Source organism: Phallusia mammillata, chromosome 3, assembly GCF_965637545.1.
Source record: "Phallusia mammillata chromosome 3, kaPhaMamm4.hap1.1, whole genome shotgun sequence".
Lineage (NCBI taxonomy): Eukaryota > Metazoa > Chordata > Ascidiacea > Phlebobranchia > Ascidiidae > Phallusia > Phallusia mammillata.
Genome location: NC_137254.1, coordinates 2,825,205 through 2,851,133, shown reverse-complemented (window position 1 = coordinate 2,851,133; position 25,929 = coordinate 2,825,205). Strand labels below are relative to the sequence as shown.

Here is a 25,929-nt window from a genome sequence, read left to right as displayed (position 1 = left end):
AATGTTGATGATTAAATTACTATCTTACTTATACTAGTTTTATACTGAGGTGCTCATCTTAACAAGAAGAAAAAATGAACTTTCTTTTTTTCGCCGCTATCGTTCTAACGTTTGTGGCTCTCGTCTGTGACGTCATAGCGGTAGCTACGTCATCGTGGATGGGAAATTACGGAAAGACAAGTATTGGTTTGTTTCAAACTTGTCTAAAGAATGAATGTTTCAGTAACACTGGTAAGTAGATAGGTTCCGCAATGGATCCTTTTGTTTCCATTATTCCGTAATTTCTGTCTTTCGTCTCCGCTATTTCCTTGATATTAAATCATTCCTTTTTTAGTTGAAAAGCGCAATTTTACTATTGCTTTTTGTTTGTACCAATCTTTCAAGTTAGTAATCGAGAATATACATTATAACATATTATTAGAGAGACCAGTTTTGTTAAAAAATCTGAAAAATTTATTGTATTTTTTTCAGTTGTTGACAACGACTTGGCATTGGGAATTAAAGCCGCAGCCGGTTTAATGTTGATTCCGATTCCAATCTTTATAATTTCAATCATTCTTATGGTTTGTGGAAGCTTCAAATATGACAGATCACTGGCTACTGTTGCTTGTGCTTTTGTGCTTCTGTGTGGTACGTAAATGTATGAAAACGTTTTTGTCAATACAAAACCCTAGCCGGTTCTTTCAAATATTGTAAAATTTTGCAACAAAAGCAAATATTTTTACGTTTAAAAACTATTTTCTTGTAAAACATACCATACCAACATACAATTTTGTGTTTTAAAATTTGTAGCTTAACTTATTAACTTTTTGTGAACTGATAAATGTATCGCGTGTTTTAAGAAACCAACTGTTTTAAAGAAATTTTAGGAAAAAATTGTCTGCAAAAGAGTAGTATTTGAAATCTTTACAATTTATAACTGTTTAAGAGTAAAATTTCCCATTTTTTCAGGATTTTTGATCCTTGGTGCAGTTTCCACCTTCACAGCAGTGACAAACTCGTCTACAGCAATTATAATGACTGTAATGAACAAACTAGGTGGAGCTCAACATGGTTATGGATTTGTATTGGCTTGGGTATGCTGTGTGATTACTATGGTGGCTGCTGTATTTGGATTTATTGTAAGTAAAGAAGTAAATTTGTTGCATTTTTTGTTTTTGATTAGGCTTGGCACGAAAAAATTACGAATTGCTAGGTGACGTCACTTAGTCCAGTCATACGTCACAATTCAAACTGTATTTAGGCGAATTTAGGCCGACTTTTTAAAAAAAAAGACTGACTGCAAAGCAGAAACGCGTACGTCCAGTTACGTCACAGATTTGCTGATTACGTCATAATTAAAATTAAAAATATAATTGTTACGTAAAACAAGACCTTTAATCTATTCACAATTCACTCAAAAGTGACAATTTGTGCAGTGACGTCATAAAGGTCTGTCAATGCGTCATTAACCTGTATTTTATTTTACCAGAGCCTGTTCGTCCTTGAAAGTCCCACTACATTTAAAAGTTGGGACGTACAGCTATCTGTTCGTGACAAACACAGGGTTTCTGATGTTAGTTCCTCTCGGCGACCCCTGCTTAAAGACGACTCCACAGAAGACTGAAACTTTCGTTGAACATTGATGCTTATAAATAGTCCATTTGCACTTTTAGCTGATGTAAAAATGTGACTTTTGTGCAAACAAATGAAAAATATGAATTTTGTGATAGAACCGACTGACAAAAATTTGAATTTCACCATTGTAAAAGGCGTTTTACAGAAGACTGAAACTTTCGTTGAACATTGATGCTTATAATCAGTGGTGGGATCCATTTTTTTTTTGTCGGCCGGTTCTATCACAAAAGTCATATTTTTCATCCGGTTCTGTTATAAAAAGCCTATTGACAGTAACCAGTAATGCTAACCGGTTTGCTGATTTCATAAAATTTCGGGAGACGGTTCTATAGAACCGGTGCGAACCGACTGAATCCCACCACTGCTTATAGTCTATTTGCACTTTTAGCTGATTTAAAAATGTGACTTTCGTGCAAACAAATATAAACATGTTAGTAAGAATGTTGGAGAAACTGGGTTTGAAGATTTGGCTAATCAAAATGCTCTTCGTGCAAGCTTTTGAAGTTTCAAATTGTTTTTGAATATATGGTACATTTTACTGGTGTCTATATTGATTAATTATTATCGGAGAAATGTAATTTTATGCAAAATGACTTAAAGTTACGTTTAAAATGTGGCGGAATTGTTAAATTTCTCGGCGTGTTGTTCAAAATCAAGCTTTTCGTAAGATGTGGCCTTTTAGTTATTTAACTTTACGGTTATCGACCCAAATGGGCAATGAAAATTGCCCTAAGAAAATGTTTTAACTCATAATCTCTTCTTCTTAACATTTTAAAGTTATTAAATAAGAAAAATTATAGCTGCCCAGTATGATCTTTATGCGCTCGGCACTTTTCGGAAACGTTCGTATTCTGTCGTATTTTCATTCGGTATTACAAAAGGGCTTTTGGAAAACACCAAACACAGAAGTTTATTTTTCTTCTTAACCAACCAACTGTCTTTCCAAATCCCAAAGAACGCATGTATGACGTCACAATACAGCACCTGTAACAGAACACTACTTTCATTGTTGGGCGTTCTGGAATTGAGTGGCTTGTTTACAAAAGGTCTGGGGTTCCTTATTTTTCTAGTCGTGGACGTTGGAATGAGATTTCAATCTCGTAGAATGTTTGTTATACATTCTAAAACAGTTTTGGGTTTTATTATGCAGTTACTGTACCTTGGTCTTAAAAATGTGTGTAACTTGGCATATCTGTGCATACTTTTTAGACAAAAAATCATGTTAATGTAGTGCTTAGTAACCCTATAGGCCTAAACTGTGTGCACTGTCTGCAGCTTACTCATTATGCAACTGCTCGTTTTTGTATAATTTCAGTTTGCTTGGTACTGGTGCCTAATAGTGAATTATTTTAGCAAGCAAAGGTGATATTTATTGGCCATAGGCTGCATTATTCTCAAATCTAAGGTTTTAAAGTCGTAAAACAGAGTTTGGTTTCAACTGCCTTGGGTACGCTAACTTGAAGCATATTGACATAGCGTCTGTGAACTATAGGACAACTTTCGATAAGGAAAAAAGGCCAGGCTTATATTAGGCACCATATATAAGCCACGCCTTTTCTTAACAGCACATTAGACGAAGTGTTTACAGTATATTAAACCTTGTTTAAGCTTTCAGTTTTACTTACAGGTTTTGTGCTACTTTTTAGCAGCTTTTTTCAGTAATATATGTTTATTGTACTCTTGTCGTTTTATAGGCTACGCTTTCAAATACAGTATAACGTATTTCATCACGTGTTTTGAAATACAAGCCGTCTGCCATTACATGTATGGTAGAAGCAGGCATTTAACGTTTTGTATTAAGGCGTTGATAACTTCAAACTAAGCCTGCAAACTCAGCAATGTCTGTATTGGAAGTACTGTTGTCAAAAGAAGTGGTACCGGCCTATATTACCGGTGTTGCAATACTTCTTGGTATTATATCTTGTGCAAGTAACGACTGGAGTGTTTATGCAGGAAGAAATGCCACTTCTGGGATTTTATGCTTCTCAAATGGAACAGTATGCGAAGGTACGACACAGTGTGCCTTTTGATGTCACAAACCTTTGGAATAATTGGCATTTTATGTAATTTTGAATGCAGCAGTCCAAAAATGTCAGGAATTTTAGATTTAAAATATGACGTTATGTGTAAAGTTTTGATGGCAATCATAGCTGTAGTGATTCATATTGGTTGATAGTTTAGATACGATTAGTTCACATGCTGCCGTTGTGTAAATACGTTTCGCTTCTCAAAATTGAAAAACAAACAACCATAATCAAACTCGTAAAACAGCCGAACGAACGGGGTCAAATATTGGTTCAAACGTAGTGTAGCATGACTGTATCACGTGATCTACAGGACTATAGTATGTATGTGTGTTCAGTTGAGTATATTTTGCTTGGTAAAAGAACACATAGCAACACAATTGCACTAAAACATAATCACCGAGCCGGAAACAGCTGCGCAATGTTGAAACGTTATGAAGCCCTAATCAGTGAAAGGCACAATTAGTGGATAATGGCTAAACGCGCTGCAGCTACACCGTATTGTAAAGCTTCAAAACAGAGCTTATCTTTAAGTGGTACTTTGTTTTAGCCCCACAACAAACTTCTGATGGTGAAAGTTATCTGGCAAATCCATTTAAAGCACAAAACCACAAACCACTTGGGACCTTTGGGAGGGTTATTGGCACATATAGTGGCTGACTGTATATAACATATGACAAATGGAAATATACATATAAGTGGCATGTAGCATAAACATCCCATTTTATTTGAGAATAAATAAAACCGACTTCAACCAGAGGTTCCCAACCTTTTCGACGAATTTCTCACTAAACAATTCAAAACACTTTCATTCCTCCCCAATAGACTGCATACTATAGATGCAAAAAATCAAACCCGAATCATGCCCGTTTTTTTTTTTTAAGAAACCCGAACCCGGTCCGACTTACAGGGCAATCTGATAAAAACCGTTGATAAGGCGAATGTCGGTTAAATAAGGCACTGACAATTAAGGAAGGATGGTATTATGGCTTCATAACATATGGGTAGTACACAGTTACCTATATGCTACAAGCTATTGGATAATTGGCTCTAACCTTTATGATATATGTTTTGAAGTCAACCTTACTTTGGTAATGCAAGTGAACCTGTTAATACACTTTGATACAAAATTGTGTGTTGGCTGCTTAAATGAATACAGACAACGTTTCTTGTGTTATTTAAAGTTTATTAAGAAACTTTTTAAACAGTCGAAAGTAGAAGTTTTGCCTTCAAATTTAGACAATCAAACAATTCGGTAATGACCGAAATCGAAACATCCGCAAATTGGCATGTCCGGAACTTCGGTACATCACTTGTAATACATGTACAATGCCCATTATGGCTAACATTCAATCACAATGCACATCCTTGGCAAACTTACAATAAAAACAAACAACCGAAAGTATACAAGATAACAAACGATATTGTTATCTCGAAAGTATGTAAGGTCAATTGGAAGTAGAAAGCAACATTACCTGTCAATGATCCTATATTAAGCGGTTTAAACCGGGTTTATTTTACTTGTAATTTTGTAAATCTGAACTGATTTTTATTTACTTTTATATTCCAGGCCCTACCATTGCAGAACGTGGCACAACTTTGACGTTTCTTCTAGTTGCTCTTTTCCTATTGGTTGGAAGCATTCTGTTGGTTGTCATGGCAATACGGAGGGACACTCAGAAATTTTTCAAAGCCAGTATCCACGTCACAGACGCAGCAGGTAGAAAACTTTGCAAAAAACTAATATATTTAGGCATAGTCCAACGGTTTCCAAACTTTTTGTTGTGCGACCCAAGCACTTCTGAAAATTAATTTATATGCAAAATTACTCTTTTAGTCGTATTTTTAGTTGCGAAACAGAAATGATTTTGTTGTTTATGAAAAAGACAGTAAGGAAATGTTAAATACCCTTACCTTGAAAAACGTTGTACGTTTAGAGCTCCCGCCACCTAACGCTTCATAATAAGGTGTAGCTTGCGCGTCTGGTCATGATCCATCAAGTGTTCCCTCCACTGTGTTGCGCTGTTTAAGCGTTTTTTTATCAAGCAAAATAAACTTAACTCATGTATAAACCACATTTATTTTATTTCAGTCATTCTCTACGTTATCGGGCTTGCTATTTATCTTCACGGAAGTCTTACATCAATAGACGTCGGTTGGAGTTATTGGTTGGGAATTGCAACTCTAGCCGTGGCTCTGACCTCATCGATTGTTTCCCGACTTATGACGATTTTATTCAACTGACGTGTTTGCTCTGCTGCGTCGTCTAGCGGATGCTGAATAAAGTGGACTTTTCAAAAACTATGTGCAGCCCTTCAGGGGTTGTCAATTTTAATGTCATGTTTAAAGTGTTGGTTTGCTATGCTATACTGGACACCTGGCAGTTTTTATGTAACGTTAAGGCCACTGGCAATGTCTTTTAAATCCTTGTCGTTTTATCGTTGATTTTGTATTTTAAGTGAATGAACATGGAGACAGGGCACATTGTTTCGACCTATAAGGCAGTGGTTCTCAAACTTTTAAGCACGCGGCGCATTAATGAACTGAAATTTCCTTCCGCGGCACACTTCGCAGGTAAACGTAACAAAAGTTGTTTAAACAACTTTATTGTGGTGGGTGCGGATGATTTTAATTACCAGTAACAAAAATAAGAGCTTTGAAACGTTGTCATGCACACCAGTATTTCGTCGTAAAGTCCTAAAACACCAGGAAATGTTTGCACATTAAAATAGAGAATATTTCGCGGCATACTTGGAAATCTCTCGCGGCACACAGTTTGAGAGTTACTGCCATAAGGTCGCATCAGTGCAGCTGGTACATTAATAACTTGACATACATTTACACTCTAAGTTTTCTTTCAAAAAAAGTCAAATTAGTTTTGTTTGTATCAATATGACTTTAAACAAAATATGATTTAATGGTTGTTTTACATATTACTATAAAAATACATTGATGATATAAGGACAATAAAAATATGCACGATACCATAGCGAACAAAGTTAGTTTTCCTATTGTCTGAAAGCAACTAGCTTGTACTGTTTCTGTCACTGATGTGTTTTCTACCATTATTTACTTGAGTTATACACAATACTGTTTTTATGCTATTGGGTCGTTTCAACTTGATATAATACATGTGGTAAACATGTCTCGAATTGTCTAAATTCTTTATCTTATCCGCATTTTTAATCGAAATCGGATTGACAAAAAATATAAATTTACAGTGATCGTAGTGAATACAATTTATTTCGCATTTTTCAACAATCGCTGTTGTCATAACCGTGGTAATGTATTCAGTATATACAGGCACTCTATGGCAGTTTTGTTTTTATTGAAGCTACTACATAGCTTTAAAAGATTTTTTTGAAAAACATGAAAGTCTTCGCTTAGTTATTATAGTGCGCCAAGCCTTTTGGAAGCGTTATTACCGAATGAGCCGGCCATATAAGCATTTCCACATGGAAATGGCATAGGCTACAAAAAATTAGCCTGCGGTAGGTTCGAACCCACGACAAGAGACTTTCCGGGATTCGCGCTCTACCAGCTGAGCTACAAAAGCTCAGTGGAGACGCCGCCGAAAGTTGAATCACAAGCACTCTGACAATTTCGTTTTCAATGAAATTATACTACACAGCGTCTATAATTATTTGAAAAACATTAAAGCAGGGGTGTGCAACCTTTTTCGTCGGTGGGCCATGAAACCAATTTCGAACATCAAGCGTAGGCCATAGATTTTTTTCATGTACACAATAAATTTAAAATTCTTAAATACATTTATTTTCTGAAACATACAGAGTTTCGCCGCAACACTAACAAAATAATTGCTTACTAGACAAAGGGAATTATTATGTCACCTGCGGTGAAGTGCTTGCAAACAGTTGTATGACCCAGTGGTTGGAAAACTCTGGTTTAGCGTGTACTTGTTACGTATAGTACAACAACTTTGGAGATTTACCAAAAACTAGTGAAAAATTTTGCTGAATTCTTAGAATAATTGCATTTTTTCTCTGAATCAGTGTGTTGGCGAGGGCCACACTGAATAGCTTGGCGGGCCGGATTGTGGCCCGCGGCCGACTGTTGCAAATCCATGCATTAAAGCATTCACTCAGTTGTCCGTACGTACGCCAGGCCTATTGCAAGCGTAATGACCGATCAGGCGGTCACCTAAGCATTTCCAAATGGTAATAGACAGACTAAAAAAATCTAGCCTGCGGTGGGATTCGAACCAACGACACTAGTCTTTCCGGGACTCTCACTCTACAAACTGAGCTACACAGGCACAATGGTGATCAGGTTTTCGAATGTCGATTAAAAGCACCGTATGAGCCTGTGCAGTTGGTAGAGCGCGAGTCTCGGACAGGCTTCTGTCGTGCTTTTAAGTCTCACTCCACGATATATTTTAAAAGACTCTGCCTTGTCATATGTAAATGCATGGTAACCGACTCGATTCGGCACAACGCCTTCTATAGGCCTGGCGTACTTTGATGTGTATATATAGGTCTGTCGTGATCGCTGGTCTAAATCGCGGGCAACCCCTGGCACACGTGCCAAGTTTCGGGGTGGTTTTTCACGGCATGCCAACGGATTTGCGTGTTTATATTGATGAAGCAATTTAAGCTGTTACACTGCTTGTTTTCAGTTTTTATTTATTTCTATTTTATTTCATTCTGTTTTACTCAAACAACAGCACAAGTTTTATTGTTGTTGTTTTTTTGTGTATAACACAAATGCAAAACTCTGTATATTATGGCAGATTACACAAGTAAGGTGACGTTATCCGAATGCTGTTTATCCTCTTTTCGTGGGCTTGATGCGTCTTCTTCTCGCCGTGAAGACAGAACCGGAATATGTGTAGCAGAATCTGTGCCTCTTACAAAATGTGCACAGTATTTTACCTGTACAACAAAAATAATATGGTATAAGCTGGTATATGAATAGAAAAAATGACACGCAAAATTGTGCGAAAAACAAACAACAAACAAAACAATAAGACTGGTGAATATACACACATGTATGGTCGAAATAACAATTTAATGACAACGCAAAAATTCGAAAGGAAGCACAAGCAAACAATCGCTTTTAAAACATTATTATTATTAATGGCATGTAAATGGACAGTTAGAAAGACAATAGTAATGACAAACAGACAAATTGCAGATAAGCAAAAACAAACAATCTTAATTAACAAAAATATAATTAAAACAATTATCACAAAACTTTTAATAAAATAAACAGCCCACAAAACAGGATATATTGATGTTTCAGAAACAAACAAAAAATCTTCAAAATACACCATTTTGCAGGTTGACAATCGAAAGATAAAATACAAGGACAAACACAAAAACAAACGGATAGTAAAAACAGTTATATTTACCAAATGAGTAAGTGTTGCTGGAGCAATAGCGTCGACAATAGCGTTTGCAATACCATGGTCTATTTGCCTGCAAAAAGTGTTATTTTTTATTTTAAAGTACAATCATAATTGGTGATTTGGCTACAACAAAAAAACAACAACTTACCATTGTCATACTCACACACAAAAGTAACAGAAGTAAAACAATAGGCTTCATTATTTCTATATTCCTGAAGTAATGTACAAGCGTCCCTTTCAACAGTACGTTTGCAATGAATAATGTCTTGATCGTAAACAGCTTTTAGAGTCATTCGCCGAAACAATAAACGTGAATGTACTAATTTATCACAACAAAAAAAAAAAAAAAAAACGCTAAACGTATCGAAAACATGACTTGAAACATGATTTTTACGCATGGGATTACCATAATTTCGATAGCACTAAGTTATATGTAGCATTTAGGCTCTTTAATTAATTAAAATTTAATTAATTTCAACCCCATCCCAAACGATAGAAAATAAACCATGCTGTTACAACACCATTGTTCAAAAAGAGAGATTTCTTTATTGTTGTTTTGCATATTTCAAGTTTTTTTTATTGCTGTTGGTGTTTTTTTTTTTTTTTCTTTAATAGAGTTTTTGCCACAAGAACGTTTCGTTTTAAATCCTCAACAGCTATCACAGAAGAATATGTGCTAAAGAAAGAACCAACTAGAAACCTTTTTTATACTTAGTTGCACTGCCATGCAAATCACTGGAGAACGGATTGTTGTAACATTTTTAAATTACATTCTCATTTCTGAGAACAGTCCTTTGATAATGAAAAATGGTCGAACTAGCGATCCCCTACTACGAAGCTGACATGTGCAGCATGAAAAGCAGGCAACGGTGCTTGTGATTCTCCACTGAGCCGGTGTAGCTCAGTTGGTAGAGCGCGAGTCCCGGAAAGTCTCCTGTCGTATGTTCGAGTAGATTTTTTCTAGTCTGTGCCTCGCCATATAGGAATGCTTGGAAGACCGGCTTGACTCGGTTTTACGCCATTAATGGGGCTGGCATTAATATCACGTTTAGTTAGGTGTGTTTAAAAGGACAAAAACGCTTTTAAAACATTATTAATTTGTTTAAATTTTGCCCAATGGTCATTTAGCTTGCTGCGCTTTAAATTATTTCACAAACATTTGAAAATATTTTTAATATTTTAATACATATAACCTGATGTCATCGATATGTTAAGAGCCTTAAGCATAAAATTGCTACAGACTGTTTTTTCGAAGAAAATCTACTAACACCATACATCACGGTGGACCCACATTTTGCTCATTTTTAATAGGTGGCGCAAAGAGCACTTTTAACCCATTCAAAACGTTATATCTACTAAAATGCTCACGGTTAGGGCAATTAGGGTCGGGGTAAGGTATTAGCATTTAAAATTCAATGAAACTGGCAATAAAACTTAGTTACTGCTGACAAATTTTCAAAAACTGACTTCCCAACCCGACCGCCTCTTTTGCCACAAAATAATAATTCAGCTTTTTTGCGCCACTTATCAAAAATAGCTTGATCTGGGTCTACCGTAAGTTATGGTCTTAGTAAATCTATCGTTTTTCAACAAGTTTTTTTGTTTTTTATGAAAAAAATAGTAGAATAACGTTTATTACTTTCGTAAACGACTTTCTCAAGATCTTTACCCCTGCGTTGTCATTCATTTATGCATGCAGCGTAGTATATAGAGTCACTAAGATATTACTTACAGCACGAATGAAGCCTATTGTTTTGTCGCCACTTGAAAGATCTTTTAGCAGAATTCCCAAATCTGCTGCAATAATTCTGTAACTCATCCACCCTGACATTTAGCATACTTTTATTTCTACAAACTGTAAACAGTCATCTGTGTTTTATTACACCCAAAACACATTTTATTTATTGGTTTTATTTTGTGTTTGTTTGCTTTTCATCTTGAGGACCGCAACGCCCTTGAGCTTTACACATTAGACAGTTGCTAAACACTGCAAAAAATGAACAATTTTGAATTTAACGGATGATCAAAACCCAAAATTTTAAAAAGTAAAATAGTGTTTCGTGGTTAAGAAATTTGCTTACTTGGTGTCAATCCAAAGTCAGCGCAATAGCAGTTTGTCTGTAAACAGAATATAAACACCAAATTTAATCAAAACATTAATAATCCAGTGTCCAATCCAGTGTATCAATACTCCCGTGTCCAGTTTTGTCGTGTGTTTCGTTAAATGTACGACTTTGCACACCTAAAGCAGATTTCCTAACAAACGTCATGCAGTTAACCATGACTACGCGTAGGAATTTACCAGCCAAAAAGCAGGTTTCCTAACGAGCTTTGTGCTGTCAACCATAGCGCTTGTTACATGCATGACTTTGCAAGCGGGTTTCCTAATAAGCTTCGTGCAGTCAACCATATAGCGCTTGTTACATACACGACTTAAAAGCTTAATGCGGTTTTCCTTATACATACTTCGTGCAGTCAACCATAGCGCTTATTACATGCACGACATTGAAAGCTTAAAGCGGGTTTCCTTACATGCTTTGTACAGTCAAGCATAGGGTTACTAGCACTAAGACCACAAAAGACTGGTGTATGTATCTCCAAAGTGTTAGCAGTTCACACAACTTTACCTGTGCTGTAGCTGAATGACTTGACAAGACAAAAGCAGCAATAAACAACATCAAACAAGCTTTGGTCATTGCAGATGATTTCTTCATACTATTTTCTTTGCAGATTATTGGTTAATCAACTCTCTGTCGGCTTCTAAACGATATGAACATTTCCCATATGGGGGCTTTCGCAAAACGGATGTCTTTAAACAAAACTGCAAAAACGCGAAAAACAACAACAATTGATATCAAAAATGAAACCAAAGCATTTCTGACTTCCTCCAGTCGTTAGTGATAGCTTCATAGCAACATGTTTCCACATGTGAGGTTTAGTCTATTTGATACATAATTTCACTGCATAGCAACGAATTGTAACTTTGCGGAAAAACATTGCAAATATGCCCGAGAAATTTTCACCTTAACTAATGACTTTTACCATGTGTAACTTAAATTGCTATCCTTGCTTACAAAGTTGAAAAATGTTGACACAGAGTACAACGCAGTGCAGTTTACAACATATTATGGTCACTACTCGCGTGTGGATATAGTCGTGTACGGAATGTAAGCAGTCTGCAGCACGAAATTCGCTAGGAAATCCGTTTTCGGCTTGCAAAGTCGTGCACGCAAAACTTTACAATCCTTAGTTGTTAGTAAAAACCAACCGTGTTCCACACCCATATTGTATAGCTATGAATACTGTAAAAAAGGACTATTTAGTTCTGTAATCCCAATGTGTGTGGTAATATTACGGTTGGTAATAAATGCCCTACAGAAAAAAAATACATTCTTATCAGTGCAAAAGCTGTTTGACTAGATATGAGAACATTCAGTAGGTTTCGACCGTTGATGGTGATTTCGTCATGTTAATGCGTTTTCATTACTTGTTGTTTAAGCCAGATTGCATTTAAGTCTAGGTATAATGGTCAGTGCACTGCCAGCTTTTACATGGTTCGAACAGTTCCTGTAAGGGCAAAACAAGCTATTTTTTCACGAAGCTTTAAAGCAGCGGTTCTTAACCTTTTTTTGTCCACGCATCTGCAAAGTATTAGCAGTTAACACAATATTACTTTTGCTGTAGCTGACTGACTTGTCAAGACAAAGGCAACAATAAACAACATCAAACATATTTTGGATTTCTGCATAATGTTTTCTTTGCAAATTCCTTGTTAATCAAATTCGCTGTTGGCCTTTATACGACAAGAACATTTCTTATGTGAGGGCTCTAGCATAAGGGATATCTTGATAGAAAAAATTCCAAACACGCGAAATACAACAACAATTGATATCAAAAACGAAACCTAAGCATTTCTGCCTTCCTCCAGTCGTCAGTGATTGCTTCATAGCAACATGTTTCCACATGTAAGGTTTAGTCTATTTGATAGTGAATTCACTACTAGCAACGAATTGTAACTCGTAAAACATTGTAAACATGCCTGACAAATTTTCATTTTAACTTAATGACTTTTACCATTTGATAACTGAAATTGCTATCCTTGCCTACAAAGTTGAAAACTGTTGGTAAGTGTTCCAATTACTCCAGCAGCTTTGAACGTTTTGAACAATTTAACATTTTTTGAGTTATTCCATCCGACATTTCATACACCAAGTACTAGACTTTTAATAACCTGAATTGCGAAAGTAATGTACATGCACAAATCATTCTATAGAAATCGAAAAAAGCGACATGTATAGAAATCATAGCTCACACTTGATTGTCACATGTTTTATCGTGCACGATTTTTAGTGAATGAAATGAGTAGGTTCACGTTTAAGACTTCCGTATACGATGCTATTAAGATGTTTGTATATATTATAAAGATCCTGCAAGATCTACACACTATAGTAAGTACAAAGACGTAATAGGAAAGAAGCAATGAAACTGGTTGTCCTGTTTCTGTTATTTCTGTGTGTAAGTGTTACAATGGTAAGTTGTTGTTTTTGTCTTTATGTTAAAAATGTAGTTGTACAGTTTTTTTTTAATAAGTTATTAATGCGATTGTATACAGTAGTATACAGCATTGAAAATGTGATTTTTAGGCAAGAAGACCTTGGTATTGCAAAAGGTATTGTCGCCGTAATTGCTCCACCAACTTGTCAATATTTGGTAAATAGAACCGTATTGCTTGTCAGGTTTTGTGTTCCCATACATTTTACTTAAATTTGCATGTTTTATTTCTGTTGCTATGGCGTTGTCCTATCAGTGTACTTTCTGCCCCTTTTTTGTTTGTGTTGTTTTTGTATTCTATGTTTCTCTTTTTGTAGTAAGTTAATATGTGTGTAACTGCACTTGTTTTCTTAGTCTTATGTTGGTTTGATTTTTTGTCTGATGGGCAAAAATTTCTTCAGTTTTTCGTGATTTTACTTATTTCTCTTTTTTCATATTTTGAACAGATGATCGATTTTGTGTCAGTCTTTTTTCCGACTATCTTGCACATTATTGTATTGTACAGGAAAATGGTTGTGCATATTCTGCAGAAGGCGTGGATTCTGCTACACCTGGTCTGGCCCTGTCTACAAACCCTGGGGACGACCAAATCGATTGAAAGGAAAATGAATTCCTAATTACATTGAAATACTATTGTGATTAGCTGTAAACCAAAACAATAAACGGAAACTTATCTTTTGTGTACAACCTGAAATGCTAGGGGTGCACTGTTGTGTTGTTTTAACTAAACAGACGAGCAAAAAAAAACACTTTTATTGCATTATGAATTTTATTTAATTTCATTTAATTTAGCTTAATGCGTTTTCAATTGTTTCGCAAACATTTCAAACTTTTTTCAATATTTCATTACATATAACCTGGTGCCATCTATGCGTTAACAGCCTCAAGTATAGAAATCATACAGCAAATTGTTTTTCAACAAGTTTTTTTTGTCTTTTATGGACAAAATTAGTATAATCACGTTTAACACTTCCGTAAACGACTTTCTCAAGATCTTTGCCCCTGCGTTGTCATTCATTTCATACATACAGCGGAGTATATACAGTCACTAAGATATTACTTACAGCACGAATGAAGCCTATTGTTTTGTCGCCACTTGAAAGATCTTTTAGCAGAATTCCCAAATCTGCTGCAATAATTCTGTAACTCATCCACCCTGACATTTAGCATACTTTTATTTCTACAAACTGTAAACAGTCATCTGTGTTTTATTACACCCAAAACACATTTTATTTATTGGTTTTATTTTGTGTTTGTTTGCTTTTCATCTTGAGGACCGCAACGCCCTTGAGCTTTACACATTAGACAGTTGCTAAACACTGCAAAAAATGAACAATTTTGAATTTAATGGATGATCAAAACCCAAAATTTTAAAAAGTAAAATAGTGTTTCGTGGTTAAGAAATTTGCTTACTTGGTGTCAATCCAAAGTCAGCGCAATTCTCTGCGCAATAGCAGTTTGTCTGTAAACACATTATAAACACCAACTTTAATCAAGAAATTAATAATCCAGTGTCCAATCCAGTGTATCAATAGTCCCGTATCCAGTTTTGTCGTGTGTTTTGTTACATGCACGACATTGAAAGCTTGAAGCGGGTTTCATTACATACATCGTACAGTCAAGCACAGGGTTACTAGCACTAAGACCACAAAAGACTGGTGTCCCAGCAAAAGTTATGTATCTCCAAAGTATTAGCAGTTAACACAACTATACCTGTGCTGTAGCTGAATAACTTGGCAAGACAAAGGCAACAATAAACAACATCAAGCATGCTTTGGACATTACTGATGATTTCTTCATACTATTTTCTTTGCAGATTCTTGGTTGATCAACTCTCTGTCGGCTTCTAAACGATATGAACATTTCCCATATGGGGGCTTTAGCGAAAATGATATCTTTATTCATATCTGCACACACGCGAAAAACATCAACAATTCCCGTGAAAAAACGAAACCAATGCATTTCTGACTGCCTCCAGTCGTTAGTGATAGCTTCATAGCTGTTTTTACATGTAAGGTTTGGTTTATTCACTACTGGCAACGAATTGTAACTTCTATGGTCAAACAATCGTAAAATAAGTCTGGAAAATTATTATTTTAACTACCTCAATGACTTATGCCATCTGGTAACCTAAATTGTTATCCTTGCTTACAAAGTTGAAAAATGTTGGCACAGCTACAGTGAAACTTATCACTTATTATAGTTACTACTCGCATGCGGATATGGTCGTGCATGGAATAAGCACGAAAGGCTGCAGCACGAAATTCGATAGGAAATCCGTTTTAGGAGTGCAAAGTCGTGCACGCAAAAACTGCACAATCCTTGGTTGTTTAGTGAAAACCAACCCTATTCGACACCCATATTGCAAAGCTATGAATACTATAAAAAAGGACCATTTAGTTCTGTAATCCCAATTTGTAAGTTTGAATGTTGATGGTGATTTCGTCATGTTAATGTGTTTTCATTACATAGTTGTTTAAACGAGATAGAATTTGGTCTAGGTATGATGGTCAATGCACTGCCAGCTTTTACATGGTTCGAACATTTCCTGTAAGGGCAAAACAAGCTATTTTTCACGAAGCTTTAACGGAAATCGTGCGAACATGTTTGAGAGGAAATCAGCTGTTGTTATAGCTTTGTTTCAGTAGGAATAGATAAAATGCTATTTTCTGCAACAGAACAGTACGAACAACTTTTACAAAATAAGTATAGAATTTAATGTTTTTCCTTTGTACCACTTTTTCCTACAATTAAGTGTACCCTTAGAATTGAACCTCTATAGGATTATTGTGTTGGCAACCGAAAGTTGATACTGTGGTGTAATATGCAACAACCCAACAACTACGAAGATTTGTCACATGTGACACCATAACTTGCCACTTAACAAAAACACGATTATTTTGATTAAAATTGATTTGCTCATAGAAAATTTGGATATAACTGCTCTTCGATTTCTTGAAAGTTATGGGTTTTCATAATTAATGATTGTGGGAGACGAAATAAATCCAAAAGCACTATTTATTGACAACAAGACTGTTTAAACATCTACCCACAGACCTCTTCACATGATACCTGAATACTTCGTTGACCGCGTGCGTCACCTGGTGTCAGTTTATATATTATATTTTTTACCACATTTTGGGCTGTAAGGTAAAGTTCGTTAACATTTGTCCTTGCCACTGTCTGCTGTCGTTGTGTTGGAAACCACGTCTTTTTTCGTTTTTTAACACATTCGGTGCTTCGTATTTCATAATACTCACTCCGTTTTTTAGCAAAATCCATTCGTCGAAAACTGAAGCTGAAGATGTTTTGACGAGATTCAAACTATTTTTCGATTATTCGCGTTTGTCGCCAACCGTCGCGTTTGTAATATTTAACGTAGTATAGTTCACCGTGCGGTGGTATTGGGACGTGGCTGTCGTGCGGTGGTATTTTTACAATTTTGAGACTTAAACTGGGTATAGTGGTAAATGTACGCCTTAATGGTTCAGTAAATTGTTAGCCATGTGTCTCATATCGTTGGATTTTGACTTACAATAGCGTTTTGGGGATTGGATTGGTCTGTTTAATCGTGTGCTGGTTTGTTGTTTTGTTCCCACACGTGATGAATTAGTCAGTTTGTTGGGAAAAAAAGATGCCATATCTAAAGTTAGTGTTTGCGTTTTCAACCTTTTCGGGGGTAACCTCAAATGCCACTGTACACATTGTAGTGTTTCTCCTAATCAAAACTAGTTGGTTTTCGACACAGGAAGAACTCTGGCTGGCACGAAACAATGATATTGTATCAAAACTTCCACTCCAAACTGGCAAGGAAGGGACAGCTATGTAAAGCAAAAAAAAAGGGATTGTGTTACAACTGTTAGTAGAGTTGAATAACATTTTGCATGATGTTAATGCAATGTTCACACTTAGCTTATCAACACGATACAAACAACGCATACAAGAATCATTCCTGTACTATTGTCAACGAATTCCAAAAAATGTTACGTATACTGAAGCCGCTGAACAGGCGGACAAGAGGAACTAGAAATGTTTTGTCATTAACTGCGAATCAACTCGTCAACAATTACCATGAAATAGCAGCTCAAAATGCATGCAACTGTACACGCCAGAGAAAATAGAAAAATAAGAAATTATACCACTACAGTGTTAAAATGGTGGCTTATAACATCACCAGTGGTTCATTACACAAAAGCCTTGGTAAAAAGAACTGAGTACTGCATAAAGAAGTATAAAAGTCCACAAAACCACTGCCATTTTATCCCTACTTTTTCCAACAAAGCAAAATATCGCGTGTATAGCGTGTCACACCCGTGTTTGAAAGTTTCGAAAGAGTTAATATGATCGAATTGAGACTGGTTCTATCAATAGCGACATGTTTTGCTTGGTTAGAGGAAAAGTTACGCAAGAAATGGAAGTGGTTCTGTGGACTTTCTAAGTTCTTTTTGAACAGAAGAGAAAACAGTGCTTACGTAGTTACTATTTGCTCTTGCAAGTATCAAACAAAGATTTTGGTTTGGTTCATAGCTCATGCACGAGGCTTCGTTGAATGACTTTTTAAGAGCTTACCTCGAACTAAATGCAACGAATTATTCTAGAAACAACACTAATGTCAAAATTGGTTTACAAGCAACATCGTTGTTTAAAAATACTAAATTCAGATAACTACAAATACAGAGAGAATAAAAATAACCAAAACAATGAAGACATCAAAGAAAACTACTTGTTTGAACTTTCACCCCCTTCTTGGTTTAAACTTTGACCTCAGCTATAATTTTAAGTTTCGACTCTTTGTGGATTAGCTGTAACCTGCTGCTCCGGCCCGATACCAGCACTGCACATGCGCAACATGATTTCCTGTCTGGTGTCGTCATCCATGACGCAGTACAGCAGAAAGACGACGATTCCCTGCAAACCGTTCACCAAGCTGTGCATGTACATGAACACCTCGTTCGAAATCTCGTTCCCGATTCCTGAAACATACGATATAGGTTTATTAAATTCAAATCACCAGCTAAAGTAATCAATCTAACTCCTAAAATGTATATGTGTGTGGACAAACTCACCTGTAAAGAAAGCCAATGCCCAAGTTCCACCGAGCATCAGAAACAGTAGGAAAAAAGACTTTGCTGCTCTCAACGCATCTCCTGTGCCTGGATCTTCTCCTCTGTTCCGCATCTTTTTCGAGTTCAGCATCACATGTGTTGTTTTCAGGACAATCCCGAAGTTGATGAGAAGGACGAGAGCAAGAGGAGCGACCACCGTTGTGTAGAAGATCGGAGTACCAGGTGTCAACCAGCATCTGTCGTACTTGAGAATCGGAATAAACTCGTTACATTGCTCATACATTGGTTGGTTCTTCATGTAGATACCAAGGGATAATCCCGCAGCCATAGATATTCCCACTATAAAAGCGGGAACAATCCAACCAATCACCAAAAAGATTTTTAGACGTTTCGATGATTCCTGAGTTCGGAACTCAACTGGAAACGAAGTCGCCATGAAGAGTCGAATTCCTTCCACCAGTAACCACATTCCTAAAACAAACAATGCGTTGAATACCACAGGGTTATCTCAAATTAGCTGCTTTGACGAGTTTTGTTTAGTCGACAATCACGCGTAGCGCCATTGACAGATTTTTAATGCTTAAAATGACTTAGTTTTCTACTCACCTAAAGACAGCAACAGATATTGATTGACAGCTGTCACCATCACACAAGTAACCTCATTTAAGACGGCAAGATCATGTGATATGTTGATGACGTGGAAGATCAGCAGAGCCAAAGACAAGTTGATTTGAACCGGAACCCGATCTCCGCTGTGTTTCGACTTGTAGAGGATTATTATGGTGGCGACCAGAAAAATGATGGATGCTGATTCAGTGGTGTAAGATGTAATCTAAAAACAAATATTTATGGCTTGTTATTGTCTGTTAGTTAAACTATTCGGCTGAATGTTTACCTTAACGCCTTTTGGTATTTTGGTGGATTGGACCGCAAGTAGAACGGTGAAAAGAGTGAGATGGTTGCACTTGCAAGTGACGTTGCCTGTTACGTCATCAGTAATTGTTTCGCAACCACGATTTGAGTACTTCTTTTCAACTCTATCGAAGAAGAGACAGATTGGTTCCAGTTTGTTGATCATCAGGTTTGTCTCGTGTTTCTTTTGGGCTATGATTTCCGTACAGAAAATCTTTGGTGACGTTGGGGGTCCAATGAAAGTTACATTTCCAGGAAGTTGATCGGTGACTTGATCGGTAGACGATCGTTTGCGACGTGAGTTCAGGATGCTATCTGCGTTCCAACCAACTATAGCGATGTAGGTTGTGTTCAAGGTAGCTATGTACTGCGTTGTGGCGAGAGAACCGGATTCGGTAGTTTCAGTCTGTGCGGTTACTGTTGTGTTTGTCTTGAAGACAAACACTGCAACCACGAGACGTCTTGTCTCGTATGTTTGTAAGGTGAAGTCGATGTGAGTTGATCCAAGTTGAAGGTTTGAGTTGTATTCCGTTTTATTTTGATTGACTAGTTCTATGCATAATTGGGAGTTGTCATGATTTTCTTCGATTTTATCTCCAGGTTTTATGTTTCTTGCTCTGTTCAGCAGTAAACTTTCAATCGATTCCAAGTCTTCTGCACTTGCAGGGTTCAAGTTTAATGCTTGTTCGTTCAACTTAGGAATATCTTCAAAATATCGATTTTTGAATGTTGGTTAGAAAGCAAAATGCGAAATGTTGTTTTCAGTTTCACCACTTCCATTATCAGTTATACGAATTTTCAGCAAGAAGATGCAAGCCAATATGTGACTGTGAAACGTTACAAAATTTTAGCGGTTTCTATTGCTATCGTCAGGTAAAATGTGAAATCCCCAGAGGGAATGCAACTCAATCTCATAACAAACAGAGACAATCAATTAGTCGGTGATTAAACGCTAGCTGATTGGAGGGAGACGAGTTGATTTACACTCAAATATAGGCTTGTACCTTTTTAGTGAAATTCGTATCGTTGCATCACAATGTTCAACAGCGATTATTCTGACGAAATGCATTTGCATCAGAATTAGCATTAGCATAATAGAAACGTAACGCTGAAACGAACCACGTGACAATTATAAGCAATGTAAGAAAATTTAACATATTTTGTCCAAAAACCTGAGGAATAAAAATGTAACATGCTGTTCGTATATTGTAGAAAGTCATCGTGTGTACAAACAAGTCGCCTTGTTTATGCTTGTATCTCGTGTTTTTTTCTGTTACCGATTACAGCATTTCGAACAGACAAAATTGTGCACGTAGAATATACGTGATGAGCGCATGGATATACGGGTTGATTTTTTGCATCGTACTGTGTTGCAGATTTTAGGCAACGGAAATGAACAATAAAAAAACTTATACCTATATATACACCATTATATAGAGTGATAAATTTGTGCAAAATTCGCCTTGTCCTGCAAAAAGTTTGACGGCGTCATTGGTTCCTTTTGATGTTGTGATCGTAATTTTACCTGATTGAACTGTTGTTGTCATTAGATCTTCTGTCGATGTCTGTATTTCCATTGTTGTTGTTTTCTGTATGTTATCTGTTGTATCTGCAAAAGTTACAAAATTGTGAAACATAGTTTGAAAATCATTAAACAATGTAAACACATTGGTAAAAAAATCCAAACAAAACTTACTGCAATAGTGGGAAAGGTTGAGACATTGTGTTGGTACTGAGTTTAGGTATGCTGCTGCTACATACGAAAACTTAGCAGGGACACCTTGGTACATTAATGGGATATTTTTAAACTGGGAATATTATTGTTTTTACTTTAAAAAAATGCAAACGAAACGTATTTAACTTTGCTGGTTATTTTTCACACCCACTTACATGCTTCATAGTGTTTGATGAAAATCTGGACATCTTCTTGAACTGCAAAACATGTATTATAATATACAGATTATGTGTACTTTAGGTTTTCAAATAAATATTATTCACAAATGAACACACTATTGATGCGTACTTAAGAATTTATACAAAATTTTATATTCTACCACAAAAATGCTGGCGTCTGTTACACTGCAGTTAATACAGTTAACCCCTTGTAGTGAAACACACTCAGTATAGTCAAATATAATGTGCATTTGAATAGATTTGTGCTACCTTAAAAACTAACCGACGAAATACCCTCAAATTTTAATAATAAAAACCCATTGATTTGGAGTTTTTTCCGCAATATGAAAACATGTTTAATGTTAAACAAACTTGTTGGGGTCTGATCGATGAACTGCATTTTCACTTCCACTTTGACCGGATGGTCGTTTATAGAAAGTATTTCTGTCATACAACACCTCACTCCGACACATTCGGATTCTACGGCAAAAAAGGTTTACTGTTGCATCATAAAGTGTCTTAAAACCACATTAACTAAATTTATATTGCTATTGGAGAAAAAACTAACTTCATACCTGATGTGTTAAGACGGTTGATACTGGCAACATTCCCTGCAATATAATGCAATATGTAGTTGCACAATGTAAACTATTTTTTCTCACAAGTTGCAATAAACGCAATCCCACACATATCGGATACTTATTTATAATGTCTGAATATGTATTTGCGAAGCGGTCAGTCCAACTAATTATTTCTAGTATCTACTAGACCAGAGTGCACAGGCTGCGGTCTGAGAAACGAGGATATGCGACCGTGAACATGTATGCCAAAATATATCAACTGTCGGCCGTGACTTTATGTGTCATATATTTGGGTTGCAAAACTGCTCTAAATAAAATTCATGGGACGGAAAAGAATTTGTTTAGTAGCCATATGTGTACCTATTTTTGGTACGCCGATTGTGTGAAAACAATGCGAAAAAAGGTACCACGCGCGTCACAATATAAACGGTGACGTTAGAAAGAATAAAGACTAATCGCTAGGCTGTTCTGTTCAATTTGTGCATCGAGTTAGAAATTATGTTTAGCTTTTTAGGCGCCATTAGATGGTATATAATAAGATAAACCTTATTCTTAAAATCAGTATTTTATTATTTTATAAAGAAGACACTCGCATGCATGTGGTTAAAATGGTATCTGAAATGCGACCGCCAGAGCGAAAAGATTGTGGACCCATGTACCACACAGATCAAATTTTAAATGCATCATTTATATACTATTTCAATGCATGACGGACGTATTTCACATATCATTTAATAATATATGCTTTAGGCTTCCTTTACCCAATGTTTTTTACTTACACCATCCCTTACTCCCATCGAAGACCAGTAGTGTTTCTTGGTAAGGTGCAAACACTGGAAACAATTCCATTATTTATGTTACAAAAGTTTTTAGTAATTCCTAACTTGATCAATTCAGGCGTTAGTGCAAGAACTTTAAATTAAGTGTCGTAACTTTTTTCTATGTTTTGTTATAACTGACAACTACAAGCCTTAATGACTTAATGCTCGAGACTTTGGGATGTCACACTACTTTATCAGTTTGTTCGATATAATGTTTGACACGACGAGTTTGACAAGGAAGAAAAAAGCGCAAAGTTACAATGCATAACCTGCTGGTTTACAATTGATCATAAGATTAACATTCAAAACTTTCAAAACAGTAAAGGGCAACCGTAAAAAACAACATACAAAATAATGCAGAAATATAACAACCAAAGTCGTTGGATTTTGTTAGATACGTTACATTAATGATATTTTTTTTCATGTAAAACTCACCACATGTGCAGTTTTTGTTGGAATAATACTGACAACGAAACACTGTGCAGTTTCGCGGTCCAAGATCTGAAAATAAAAACAACAGAAATTTAAGTCGTATTGGTTCTGAATCCGGAAATTCATGGCTGCAAGCTGAATATAATCTTTCAATTGGCTTTTTACTGCATAAAGTCTATTACACGCGCAATGTCATCGACTTGGAGATGTTAGTTGTAAATTGCCTTGCGCCTGGACAAATTGTTTTCTGCTAATACAACATTTTTGCTCGAATTTTATTAAGCATCAAATTTTATTATTAACGAAGTCAAAAAATAAAAATAATTAGACTGTCATTTGACTACTTAACTTATATTAAATCTTTGTACGCAACATTTAACTGACCGCAAAATTCCGTTGGATACTGTTGATGAGTTTCATGAAGCAACATGACGACAAACAACAGCAGTTCAACTAGACGAGCTTTCTTGTGAGCTAGCTCCATATTTCTCAAAGGTCACACACGCTGTACTAAACGCCTGTTACTTAAAACCAAAACTACACTCAAGTTATCTTTTGCAAGATAAAGCTTTTTGGCAAAGTCTGATGTGGTTGACTTAAAACAAATGTCAAATTACCATTCGTTCATCGCTGCATATTTCTTGTGTGTCACCTTAGGTTATAGATAGCGTTCGTATGTTTACAGTTCCGTTTTGTCATGAACACCTGCAAGCTTAATGACGTGTGGCTATTAAACATTTTCTGCGTATTTAATAGCACAAAATTGAGAAGGCACACTGTAGTGAAATATTGAATCTGACATATAATGGAAATGATTTAGTATGTCCCTGCCACATTCCGTAACTTCTGTTAGGTTGGAAACCACATCATTAGTCGTGTTTCGTAGACAAAATTCTTGTGTTGTGTATTACAATGCTCAATATTTTTGTGACAAAATCGATCAACTGGTATGCGCATTGCAAAAGGAATGTGTCAAGTCTGATGGCTTGGTTTGTTATTTTACTTAGATCTTATACTCGGCACGGGAAATTGTCACGAATATCGTTTTGGTGCTCAGTTAATGCACGTTTTTCAAGTTCCAAACCCTATGTATGTTTAAAAAAGTGCCACTATACCGGGCTTTCAAGCAGAATACAGTTGTTCCACAAACCAAGATGAACGACCTGACGCAGGCTTACCGCTATATAACTGATGTGTTAAGCTATGTTCTATAGCAGGGTTGACCAACTTGTTGGTCGTTAAGTTCGACGAAAAATCTTCTAATCGTTCACGATCGACTGATCAGTAGTAATTTAGGCTGTCACTAACACAAAGCGATAACACAAATTTTTGCATGAGATTTGATCGACAATTACCGCATATTTAGAGTCATCGGTTTGATTGTCAAGCATCACGTAGTTCTTCCAACAATAAAACGTCGCATAGGCTCCTATTTTTCATCAAAGTAGTGGGATGTTTAGGTCATCATATCGTATACCAACCTTTCATAATAAGGCATGTATAATGTCAAAGAAAGCTTCAACTGTAAATGCTTTAACTTTCAAATTTCCCTAATTAATTGCAGCTGCTTTGTTAACGCAAACACCCTAATTGTTACGGCAAACATAGTAGTTATTACGACATAATTTAATGCCAAAATCACAATTGTTACGCACAAATTTATCACTTTGTCATTCCGAATTTTTGAGTCACGTTAAAATGCCAGAATGTCTGTTTGATGTTATTTAATTCGTTGTCAAATGATAAGTTTTTGATTATGGAGAATTTAGTAGCGATCGACCAGTCAAAAGCAGACGATCGACGTGTTGGCCTATGCAACAACCCAACAACTACGAAGATTTGTCACATGTGAGACCATAACTTGCCATTTAACAAAAACACGATTATTTTGATCAAAATTAATTTGCTCATAAAAAATTTTGATATAACTGCAATATGCGCTCTTCGATTTCTTGAAAGTTATGGGTTTTCACAATTAATGACTGCGGAAGACAAAATAAATCCTAAAGTATTTATTAAAAACAAGACTGTTTAAACATCTACCCACAGACCTCTTCACATGATACCTGAATACTTCTTTGACCGCGTGCGTCACCTGGTGTCAGTTTATATATTATAATGTTTACCACATTTTGGGCTGTAAGGTAAAGTTCGTTAACATTTTTCCTTGCCACTATCTGCTGTCGTTGTGTTGGAAACCACGTCTTTTTTCGTTCTTTAACACATTCGGTGCTTCGTATTTCAGAATACTCACTACGTTTTCAGCAAAATCCATTCGTTGACATACGATTTAAACTGAAGATGAAGTTGACGAGATTCAAGCTATTTTTCGATTAATTATTCGCGTTTGTCGCCAACCGTCACGTTTGTAATATCTAACGTAGTATAGTTCACCGTACGGTGGTATTGGGACGAGGCTGTCGTGCGGTAGTAATTTTACAATTTTGAGACTTAAACTCGGTATAGTGGTAAATGCACGCCTCAATCGTTCAGTAAATTGTTAGCCATGTGTCTCATATCGTTGGATTTTGACTTACAATAGCTTTTGGGCATTGGATTGGTGTGTTTGATCGTGTGCTGGTTTGTTTTTTTGTTCCCACACGTGATGAATTAGTCACTTTATTGAAAAAAAGATGCCATATCTAAAGGTAGTGTTTGCGTATT

General features: G+C 36.1%; 4 protein-coding genes and 2 long non-coding RNA genes across 6 annotated transcripts; 2 read left to right on the top strand and 4 right to left on the bottom strand.

Annotated features, from left to right (window-relative positions):
- Window positions 1-3,134, top strand: LOC145218555 (uncharacterized). Its single transcript, XM_080085972.1, has 4 exons — window positions 1-231; window positions 472-630; window positions 952-1,121; window positions 1,472-3,134. Exons 1-4 carry the CDS (start codon window positions 75-77, stop codon window positions 1,604-1,606), a joined length of 621 nt encoding a protein of 206 aa, XP_079942098.1. The 5' UTR covers window positions 1-74; the 3' UTR covers window positions 1,607-3,134.
- Window positions 3,135-3,303: 169 nt separating this feature from the next.
- LOC145218737 (uncharacterized) lies at window positions 3,304-6,758 on the top strand. Its single transcript, XM_080086138.1, has 3 exons — window positions 3,304-3,624; window positions 5,212-5,361; window positions 5,734-6,758. Exons 1-3 carry the CDS (start codon window positions 3,456-3,458, stop codon window positions 5,883-5,885), a joined length of 471 nt encoding a protein of 156 aa, XP_079942264.1. The 5' UTR covers window positions 3,304-3,455; the 3' UTR covers window positions 5,886-6,758.
- A 1,621-nt stretch (window positions 6,759-8,379) lies between these two features.
- LOC145220049 (uncharacterized) lies at window positions 8,380-9,348 on the bottom strand. Its single transcript, XR_013857968.1, has 3 exons — window positions 9,158-9,348; window positions 9,013-9,079; window positions 8,380-8,533 (listed from the first exon to the last, which is right to left on the bottom strand). It is a non-coding gene; the product is annotated as an uncharacterized LOC145220049 (long non-coding RNA).
- A 1,292-nt stretch (window positions 9,349-10,640) lies between these two features.
- On the bottom strand, window positions 10,641-11,889 carry LOC145220003 (uncharacterized). Its single transcript, XR_013857939.1, has 3 exons — window positions 11,637-11,889; window positions 11,091-11,127; window positions 10,641-10,996 (listed from the first exon to the last, which is right to left on the bottom strand). It is a non-coding gene; the product is annotated as an uncharacterized LOC145220003 (long non-coding RNA).
- A 2,678-nt stretch (window positions 11,890-14,567) lies between these two features.
- On the bottom strand, window positions 14,568-15,720 carry LOC145219229 (uncharacterized). The gene is made up of 3 exons (XM_080086620.1): window positions 15,274-15,720; window positions 14,974-15,022; window positions 14,568-14,879 (listed from the first exon to the last, which is right to left on the bottom strand). The coding sequence occupies exons 1-3, from the start codon at window positions 15,520-15,522 to the stop codon at window positions 14,803-14,805; spliced, it is 375 nt and encodes a 124-aa protein (XP_079942746.1). The 5' UTR covers window positions 15,523-15,720; the 3' UTR covers window positions 14,568-14,802.
- Window positions 15,721-18,314: 2,594 nt separating this feature from the next.
- Window positions 18,315-23,749, bottom strand: LOC145218188 (uncharacterized). The gene is made up of 10 exons (XM_080085586.1): window positions 23,650-23,749; window positions 23,269-23,334; window positions 22,007-22,042; window positions 21,804-21,911; window positions 21,429-21,470; window positions 21,064-21,147; window positions 19,522-20,243; window positions 19,233-19,458; window positions 18,627-19,097; window positions 18,315-18,533 (listed from the first exon to the last, which is right to left on the bottom strand). Exons 1-10 carry the CDS (start codon window positions 23,747-23,749, stop codon window positions 18,337-18,339), a joined length of 2,052 nt encoding a protein of 683 aa, XP_079941712.1. The 3' UTR covers window positions 18,315-18,336.
- Window positions 23,750-25,929: the final 2,180 nt, after the last annotated feature.